The 10492-nt window shown below is 41.1% G+C and overlaps 1 protein-coding gene across 1 annotated transcript; it reads left to right on the forward strand.

The window, feature by feature from the left end:
- Positions 1-4438: 4438 nt before the first annotated feature.
- On the forward strand, positions 4439-9284 carry LOC136471591 (protein LIKE COV 1-like). The gene is made up of 7 exons (XM_066469334.1): positions 4439-4756; positions 4914-4966; positions 6592-6701; positions 7736-7903; positions 7979-8076; positions 8769-8895; positions 8999-9284. Exons 1-7 carry the CDS (start codon positions 4547-4549, stop codon positions 9094-9096), a joined length of 864 nt encoding a protein of 287 aa, XP_066325431.1. The 5' UTR covers positions 4439-4546; the 3' UTR covers positions 9097-9284.
- Positions 9285-10492: the final 1208 nt, after the last annotated feature.

Consider the following 10492-nt stretch of genomic DNA (forward strand, 5'->3'; position numbering starts at 1 on the left):
GATCTTGGTCCTGATCAACCCGATCACGGGCGCCCGGCAGAGCGTCCAAGTGGAGGAACCACGTCGGAGTCTAGTTCTGGCAGCCGGCGGCGGTGACTCCTTCATCTCCGTCGGCACCGATGAGCACATACTCTGGCGGCGGGCTGGCGGCGGCGATGAGTGGTCCAGGTGGACGGTACCGGCGGCGGCCGCGCACGGGATCGTCAACATCATATCGGCGGCCGTCTGTAGCGGCAGCTTCTACATACTGGACGACGACGGGTACGTGTCCGTCATCGACGTCGCTGCACCACGGCCGCTTCGCATGGAGAAGCTCCCGGTGGCGAGCCTGTTTGACGGTGACCACGGCGTGGCCTCACCGGCGGTCCTCAACCCCGCCACGAAGGGCCACCTGCTCGAGTCCGACGGGGAGGTCCTCTTCGTCCGGCCAGTGATGGCGTTCAAGGACGAATTGTTCGGCGCCGGCGGCGGGACACCGTTCTGCAACCACGACGCTGCTGTGTTCCTCGCCGTCCTTGGCTTCGAGGTGTACCGGCTGGACTTGAAGAACAGATGCTGGGCAAAGGTGGAGAAGCTGCCAGGCGACCGGGCGATTTTCGTAAGCCCCGGATCGTCATTCGTGGTGCGCTCCTCGGAGACAGCGGGCTGCAGGAGCAACTGCATCTACTTCGTCGGCAACAAATGGTACTGCGCCTTGTGCAACAGGGACGCCGGCAAAGCCTGGGGCGTGTACTCCATGGAAGATCGGGAGGTATTGTTTGAGCATGCTGTAACCGAGCCGGGGCCATGCTCGGCGGCGACGTGGTTCTTACCTCGTGTAGTCTAAGGGCTTCGATTATTTTGTCAGCAGCCGTCGCGCAATGGATGGGATCGCAGTGCCTCAATAGCCTGCTTGCATCCACAAACAGGGGCAAGGCCCATGTAATAGGCGTGCTGTAACTGATTAAATACGGGTGTGTGTTCACAGAAAAGGCATCCAATGTATAAACAAGAATATGATTTTCTGTAAAAGGGTCTCTGAACAAGAGTCTCAGTAGCACATGACGTATTGGGTTCAACTTTCTATGAGAACGAATATTTTAGAATTAAATGGCTTTGTCACGTTCTTGTTGACACTGTACCTGATGTCGTCAATCTCGAGATATGCTAGCATAGTTCTCGAATGTGCTTAGGTAGGGTTTACGTGCGTGCGTTCATAAACATAAGTCTACATATATTGTGAGCGTCCACGTTGTACTATATATTTTTAAAAAAAATATATGATTTCCTAAATATTTCCTCTGTTCTCGGAAGCTTCCCATCCCCTCGGGGAAGATATCTGATATCTATTGCTAAAATATTTTGATGCCTTTTCTATTGTGAGCTATGGAAAGAAATCACAAAATTCTAGAATAGTTTGTTAACATATGGTATGATGTTGACTATCACACAACAAATTTAGAATTTAAAATATAATTTATACCCTCTTAATTTCAAATTATAAGTAACTTTGACTTTTCTAGATTTATAGTATTTACTCTGTATGAAGATACATATTACATATCTAGCTGTATAGCAAAATCTATATACTTAAAAATGTCAAAAAATTAAGTGACCTATAATTTAGAACTGAAGATGTATACGAGAAGAAATGAAGAGAATGAGGGCCTGTTTGGTTCCTGCAGTGCCTCCTAAAATTTCTATCACATCGAATGTTTAACACATGCATGGAGTATTAAATATAGACTAATTACGAAACTAATTGCACAACTTGTGACTAATTTGCGAGATAAATCTTTTAAGCCTAATTAGTCCATGATTTGACAACATGGTGCTACAGTAAACATGTGCTAATGCTAGATTAATTAGGCTTAAAAAAATCGTCTCGCAAATTAGCCTCTATCTATATAATTGGTTTTGTAATTAATCTTTATTTAATGCTCCTTATTAGTATCTAAACATTTGATGTGACATAAATTTTAGAAATGACTAAAGAACCAAACACCTCCGGGGACACCCGTCACTCCTTTACCCCTAGACCTGCCTACTGAATTCGAAACTATGAGTTAATTGTCCATAATTTTTCATCAGCTTAATCTTTTCGATAGAGTCTTGGTGCATGCATCTTATTCTGGTTTAAAGAGCCAGATGTCTCTACTAAAATCATAGCGAGTGTAATTAAAGAAATGTAATCATAGCCGACTCCTGTTTTATGTTTAAAATCTGAGTTCACTTTTGGGTTGAACCAGTTGATGCAACATCACCCGTTCCTATACCCATTTGCCTAAGTAGCTTGGACAACATCAAGTGGAGGTAACCGTATCTACTGCCTTACATATTAGAAAGAGAAAACTATTCACTTGGCCCTCAAGAAAATGACGGTTAGTTTTTTTTTTTTTTTTGCCCTTTTCTCTCTCGAACTTGCATGCATGCTTATTTGGCCCTAAAACGAATTTTCTTTGGTTTTTTTGCCCTTTTGTTAATTTTGGGCTAACGGTATTAAGTTGTATGCGAAATTATTGTTTTATCCCTGACATTGAAATCAACAGTTCAACAATCTATAGTTGCGCTATATAGTAATTTCACATGCGGTGCCAACTGCAGCAACGGCGCATACTGCGGGGCGAGCCGAGCGGCGGCGCCTGCTGCGCCTTGCCAGCAGCAGCGCCTATGGTGGCGGTTCGAGCGGATCCTGTCGCGGCCCCGGCGGTGAAGCCTGCGCAAACCCGCGCGTCCCCAGCGGCCCGATAACCACCTCGCTTGAGCCCAGCAGCTGCCCGAGAACAGGAGTAGAGCTGCCTGGCCCCGGCGGCACTCGAAGGTCCACTCTTGGCATGGCCATGTTTTTGGAAGGGTGAGTTCCCATCCTCCTCATTGTGTAACTAACAACTTGGTAGAGTCTTTTAACAATTAGATTAAGCTATATAGGTCCATGTATTTGGATGACTTTATGGATAAGATTAGACAATTGATTATGTTCAAGTGGAACCAAAGGAGAAAAGTGTCACAAAACTTAGAAGGTTTGATTCTACCCCACATAATCAAAAGGTTGAATGAAAGGAGTAGAGAAGAGCTGGAAATGAACCTGAGCCCATGAGCATTGCCTAGGATGAAAACGGATCGGATATGGACGGATATCATTGATATTACATTTGTTTTCGTATTTCTGTCCAGATTCGAATTCGAATATGAATAATGCAAACTATGCCGGATAGGATACGATTGGATATCGACATCATAAATATACGATTTGAGTATTCGGATACGGATACGATATCGGATATTGAATATCTGGACTCGGATACGGACAGATCTTAACCTCTCTAAATGGGTTCGGTCTCAAGTACGATCGAAAAATATCCAACCGTTTTCATCCCTACCTACAGCAAATGAGCACGCTAACTCAGCTGCAGCACATGCATCCAAACCGGCGATGGCAAAACCGAAGGTCAAGTCCAAACCAAAGGCAAAGGGGAAAACGAAGGAGAAGGTGCAAACTGTGGTCTCCTTAACTTGGACACTTGATGTATGTGTAATATTCCTCATGCTTTCTATGTATTGTGTAATATTGACCACTTTATGTAATATCCTTAACATGGACACTATGTATGTGCGAACTGTGGTTTGTGGTTTAAGTAAGCTGTATTTGCTAATGTATCCGAACATGGACTTAAACATGACTTGGTTTAAGTATTCTGTACTTGATGCATGTGCCCATTAATTTCCATGTCGATTGGTGAACCTTATGCTTGAATCTATCGGTTTTGTCAAGTGCAAGCTGCTGTTGTTGCAAAATATGGTGTGAAAAAAAAATTACTGTTAAAAGTTGTTCTTTGTTGAAAAAAAAATTCTGTCCAAAACAGGTGCTGCTGTCCACAGGGGTATCCTGATGTCCAGAAAATATCACTGCAACTAAGTTGGTGTTATACAGATGAAACAAAGGGTATAATGATTTTTTCCACTACTTAACAGCATTGGAGGATAGAACTAGTGCTAGATATAGGGGATAAAAAATAAAACCAGTACACTAGTTTCTCCCTAAAAAATTTACAACCTATCGTATGACACATGTATGAAGTATTAAATATAGACTAAAAAAATAACTAATTATATAAATTACGACTACTTTGCCAGACGCCCATGATTTGATAATAAAGTGCTACAGCAACACATGTGCTAATGATGGATTAATTAGGTTTAATAAATTCATCTCGCGGTTTACTAATGGGTTTTGTATTTGTTTTTCTATTAATATCTGAACACCCCACACGACACTCCCATATAACACGTGATGTAATAATAAAATTTTACATCCTGGAAGGAATTTTCTCAAACATATCCGAACTTCGAAGAATCGACGGCCGATTCCATGTGCCGCCGCTGCGCCCTACTGGTTCCGGAGGGCGTCGGCCTCCTAAGGAAAAAAAAAAAAAACTGAGGCCAGCAGTAGCCCAAAACCACAAACATCCCAAGTTCCCAACAAGAAGCCAGAGGAGAGAGAGGAGGCAGCTGGAGCCGGCCGCTCCAGCCTCCAGCTGAGAGCCTCGAGAGGGAGGGGGATCTCCGGATGGCGATGGGTGACGCGAAGCCGTCGGTGCTAATCCCGATGCCCATCCGCGACCGCGACCGGGACCGGGACCGGGACCTGCTCGTGCCGACCGCCGCCGTCGCCACCCATGCGTCCCCGTCCGCCCGCACCGTCACCGGCTCCGACGACGACGAGAGCAAGCCCTCCTCTGCCTCCGCCGCCGCCGCCGCCGCGCAGACCGGCCGCGAGGTCGCGGCCCTTCCCTCTCCCCCTCCTCCCACTTCCGCCTCGCCTCGCGTGGCGGTGGCTTCTCGAGTCAGATGTGGTCTGCCCGAGAAATGTCAATGCGCGAATTGTTGTGGGATATGAAATGTAGCTGATTTTTTTTTTGTGCTTCTTGTTTCAGGCATTCCATAAGGTTGTGCATAGCTGGGCGTCCAAGAAGTTCATGACCGGATGGTATGTATACTCCTTGGATTCTGAATCTCTAATCCTCGATTCGTAGTATTGGGATGGAACTCACATTTTGTAGGGATTTTATTTGTGCGACGCTGAATCCAATAAATCTTTTGCCGCTGTAGCTGTATACTATGAAAAGATGGGATTTTTTAAGTTTTGGTATTTCGTTTGTAGGGCTAAAATACCATTGAAACATGAAAAATGCAGCAGGTTTTGTGGTTTTGCTGTTGGGTTTATACCCTAAGATTGAATATGGATGCATTGTGAAGCTGTTTGTTCTGTACATTGTATAATGTCAATGCAGTTTTGTGCTGTCAGTTTATTGCTATTGAAATTCTTGTGATAAATTGTAAACGGAGTATAGGCTGCACCTGAAATTGCAAGGGAATTGGTCATTTACTACAAGCTTTTGCTTCAAAGTACCAAAGCTCATTTTCCCATTCTTTCACTTTGTCAATTTTAAGCAAAAGCTTACTGTCTAGTAAAATTTTTGATTGGTTCTGTCATGGGTTTCACAAATGTTTTATATGTGGACACTGGTTTAAAGTATTTTTTTGAATCCTATATATGCCACCAGACATTAAAACACTAGCTGTAATTGTTTACCTTCTCTGTTGCCCTCATATTATGTGTACTGTCCTAGCAGAACTTCTAGCTATGTTTTCCAATAATTTTGCTGAATAATATTGTCAGAATATCCTTCTGCTGGGTACAAATGGAGCAATGTGAATATTATATTATCCTTGACTGCTTTCGAAGTGTTTGATGTTGGAAAACGGTAGAAATGAGAGTTAATACCACTAGAGTGGTTCTTAGTACCAGTATGTTGATGCTGGCCATAAATGACATGCATAAATTGAATAAGATACAGAATGTAGCACCAGAAGATATTAGTTAAACACGGAATGAACTATAATTTTCTGCATTTAGATCGAAAAAGTTATGGATAAGTTTTTTTAAAAGATGAATTTAGAATTGTCTCACTGTATCTTCATTTATTTTCTCCATATCTCTCACAATAACGTTTCAATTCCACTTTCTACATTTCTTTTTCAGTTTCATCATTATCTATCTTGTTATTAATGATGTCATGATGTGGTCACAAAGCATAAGCTTAACATGAATACATTTCATCATAAGTTGGCTATGCAAATGAATATTTAGGAAAGAAGCGATTTTTTTAGTCTGTCTACTTTATTTGTTTTGGCCTGACATATGCTTTGTGCCTTTGGCAACATGATTTAAGCAAAATGTGAATTATTTCTAATGTTAAAAAGCAGTGCTATAAAATTTATTTAGCATTAAATCTAGGTGAACATGGGCTAGAATAATACATTATATTGAGTTGACTTTTTATTTGCAAGGCTTCTGTTCATCTAGATGGGGTCAGCCATGGTAGCATAAAGTCTGATTTCTCTATTTGTGTCAGGGAAGGATCAGCATAGAATGAAATTTGAGATGAACCAACGTTCTGATCATATTCTCTTCAATATAGTTTGGCATATTCACAAGCTATTGTACTGTCGAGTGCTTAAGTAAAAAAACTTAAGATTAGTGTAAGGTACATTCTTTTCAGGTTATTCCTTTATCACTCTACTGATGTGGTTTCCCTAATTTTCTTGCAGTGTCATCCTCTTCCCAATTGCAGTTACATTCTATGTGACATGGTGGTTCTTTCGCTTTGTGGATGGGTTTTTCTCCCCAATATATGCTCACTTGGGAATCAAAATATTTGGTATGTATGAGATGCAGAGTGATTGTTGCTGCAGTTTACAAACTTTCTAGAATACTTACCAGAACTCTGAGTTGTACATATGGTGAGATGCAATTTTTATAGAAAACTAATAATGTTTATTTATGTAGCTCACTATTAGCAAAAGTATGCTTCAGTCTAGATTACTATTTACCTTTGTCTATTTTATATCTTAATGGCCATTAGACTTACTGCAGAATCTTAATTCATAGTGTAAGAGTGATGTGCACCTATTGGGGTGTTTGGTTTCCAGGCGAGCTTTGCCTTGCCTTTCCAGTTTGGGCGAGGCAAACCTTGCCAAGATAGGAGAGCGGAATTGGCTCCCTCACAGCAGCAAGGCAGAAGCTTGCCACTGCAGCCTACAAGGTGTGCTTGCCAGCAATACAAACACATATTTAGCTGCAAATCCTTGCTGGGCAAGGCGAGGCAAGCTTTGCCAGAGGATCCAAACTGCTGCATTATCATTGACATCGTGGGCAACCTTTGAGACCTAGCCATCTAAGTGCATTTCCATGTATCTGTAAAATGTAGCAACAAATGGAGTTTGGAAACACAGCATGGTCTATTTAGCTGTTTGTTTTGCAATGTCAGTTCATGAAATCGTTAATGTTTATGTCACCCCATGACCATGAGCCTGCCTTGTCCTCTGCCCATAGATTTGTGCACTGTTGTGCAAGTGCATGCGAGACATTAGAATGGCTGTTTTTAATCTAGTGATGGATTCAAGCTTTTCCTTCAACTTGGTTCCTAAACTCCATCCTCTTAGTTTACTATCAGTGCCCTGTTTTAATGCCTCATCATTTATCAAATTTGGCCAAGTATATTTTCCCAAATTCATAGCTCAGTTGCATTGTATACTAAGCAAACTAATGCTCTTTTTTAGCTTGTTCATGGAATCCTCTCTTCTTTGATGTTCTGTCTACATTGAGTAGCTTTATATGGAAATCTCTAGAATCATCTTCGAATTTTCACTAATTTTTTAAATTTAATGTCTTTTTTTGTTTACCTTCTTGCAGGACTTGGCTTTGTAACATCGATATCTTTCATTTTTGTGGTTGGTGTATTCATGTCATCTTGGCTGGGGGCATCTATCCTTGGTCTTGGAGAGTGGTTCATAAAACGAATGCCATTTGTTCGCCATATTTATGATGCATCTAAGCAAATCAGTGCTGCCATTTCACCTGGTTAGATTCATTGCCATTTTATGATTCTAAAAATCATAATTCAAATGTGTGTAAGTAAATCACAGCTTCATGCAGATCAAAACAAGCATGCATTCAAGGAAGTGGTCATCATTAGGCACCCAAGAATTGGCGAATATGCATTTGGATTTATCACTTCAGAAGTTCTACTTCAGGTTTGTATGCTTTTACTGTTTGATCTGGTCGATTAACCATTATCATAGTATCATGATTGTTTTTCATTCATTTTATCTGTGTAACCACTCAGTTTTTTCTCACTGTTCTTGATGTTGTTGACATATTGTTTAAAATAATGCTTCTGAAAAATATGCTGCGGCCATTTTCATCCATATATAAGTTCCTGCTCCCTGCAGGGTTTTTTTTTTCATTTTACGTTATCCCTGTTAAACAAGCTAAGCAAATCATTAATCTGCTGAACCAGTCACTATTATAATTAACACAGACTGAGAAAGTCTGGCTGTTGGTGTGAGCAATACAACTACAAGCTTTGACTTTCTGAAAATTCATCTTGATTTGTTAATTGTAGCTAATGTGGAACAACAGATTTTTCCTAGGAACATATCTTAGAAGTAACAGGACTTTGTGCAATTGTCATGCTTTGTGAGTTGAAAACATTCAGTGTCCTAAGTAAAAAGAATCTCTGACCAAAAATGTAGATTCGGTTCATGCGTTTGGTTCCTGAAATTGTGCATATGTATTAGCTAGTTTAATGTGGATGTAATATTGTATATGGATATACCCCTTTTTATGCACAGCTTAGATAAAAGTTTACATGGTCAATTGCATTCATCTGGACTGTAAGCTCATGTAAAAACTATTGCTGATGTATTACTCTTTTTGAACTCAGGGTTATTCTAGTGAAGAACAGATGTACTGTGTTTATGTTCCGACCAACCATCTCTATATTGGTGACATATTTCTGGTCAGCTCAAGTGACGTGATTAGACCGAACATGTCTGTTCGCGAAGGCATTGGTATGCTCATCTCAGTTCTTTTCCTCTTTTTTCCCCGTCATATTTATATATTCAGATAAGTATGCTTTGAATTGCTTTGATATTAAACATCATCTTATTGCAGAAATTGTTGTCTCTGTGGGCACGACGATGCCTCAAGTGCTATCGATTCTGGAAACTGAGCCAAACCAGTTGAACAGGATCAGATCCACCCGAAGCTGAGATGACTTTACATTTTGTGATTTCGTGTTCCAGAGTCCTTGTTTGTGTAAGTACAGGAGTAGGTTCTGACAGATTGTACAGTTCTGGGTGTGGAAGCAAAATCTGTTTGTGGGCACATCTCACCTGAATACCCATTGCTTGTATGGCAGTCTCAGCTTCTTCAGAAATGTAACTTAGCAGTTGAAGTAGAGTTGACCTATGTTTGAGAGGTGCTCTTCGCGCTTGCCACGCGGTTAGAGTTGACCTATGTTGAGTTCTCAAGTTTTGCGGTGGAAGAATTTTTCATACCCCATTGGTTCATGCGTGTCTCCGAGTCTTGTGAGGCCTGTTTGAGTGGGAGGGAATCACTTTTTTTACAGTCTGGTTCAAACTTGATCTGAATCCCAACAAGTACGATCGTGTAAAAGGCCTCCAGCAGTTTCCGTTCGTTTGTCAAAGATAGCATGCTGCCCATTCCTTCATTTTTTATTATAACAAGAGAATGAATGGTACATACAAAAGGAGTCAGTTGCATGCAGCTGCACTGTTGAAAAATCAGAATTTTGATTCATATCCCCATGATTGGTTGGTATTTGTGATTTGCATGAAATTTGTGGCAGCAATTGTTTGATATCCGTCTCAATATCTATGAAAATGGCTCCGTTAGAACCGAGAAAAGATAGCTCCTAATGCTAAATTCAGTATTTAACATCGATATCTGTTAGATACATAACAACGGTATACGGCTATGGCCAGACAAAATACTCGTGGCTCGTCAACTCGTGTCCGGCTCTGTGCGGCTTGTTTTAACTTTTTTACGAGTTTAGCTGAAAGTCTAGCTTGCTATTTTAACGAGCCAGCCTGCGAGCTGCTCACAAGCTAAAGCCTATCAGCCCATGACCATGAATCCAGAAGATGATGATGCTGATCTAGAAGTATATACCTATTCTATTGGTATGTAATCCTTATTTTCAGTTGTTTCATATGAATTTTAATTTTATAATTGTTGTGGTACTTAAATGTTGATTTTATGGATTGTTTTTCAGGGAGAAAATGATGATGCTGACATTGAATCTGTGGACTTTCCTAAGTTTGTGGTTCCAAGCAACTAGTTAGTATGTTGGAACTGCATGATCATGGATGAACCAACTATGTTGCATGGTTGATACTTTTAATGAACCTGATATGTATTAATCATGTATGGTTACATACTTCTGAAATTAATATAGCATAAACATTATAAACATGTGTGTCCTATTTTTTTTAGTAGCTCGTAAGCTAAAAGAGCTAGCTCGAGCTCGGTAACAAGCCGAGCCGAGCTGCCCCTCTAGCTCGTAATATTAACGAGCCGAGCCAAGCTGGCTTGTTAGCCTAACGAGACAGCTCGAGATGGACCGAGCCGAGCTGGCTCGATATC

Source organism: Miscanthus floridulus, chromosome 8 (genome assembly GCF_019320115.1).
Source record: "Miscanthus floridulus cultivar M001 chromosome 8, ASM1932011v1, whole genome shotgun sequence".
In the NCBI taxonomy this organism is placed as follows: Eukaryota; Viridiplantae; Streptophyta; class Magnoliopsida; order Poales; family Poaceae; genus Miscanthus; species Miscanthus floridulus.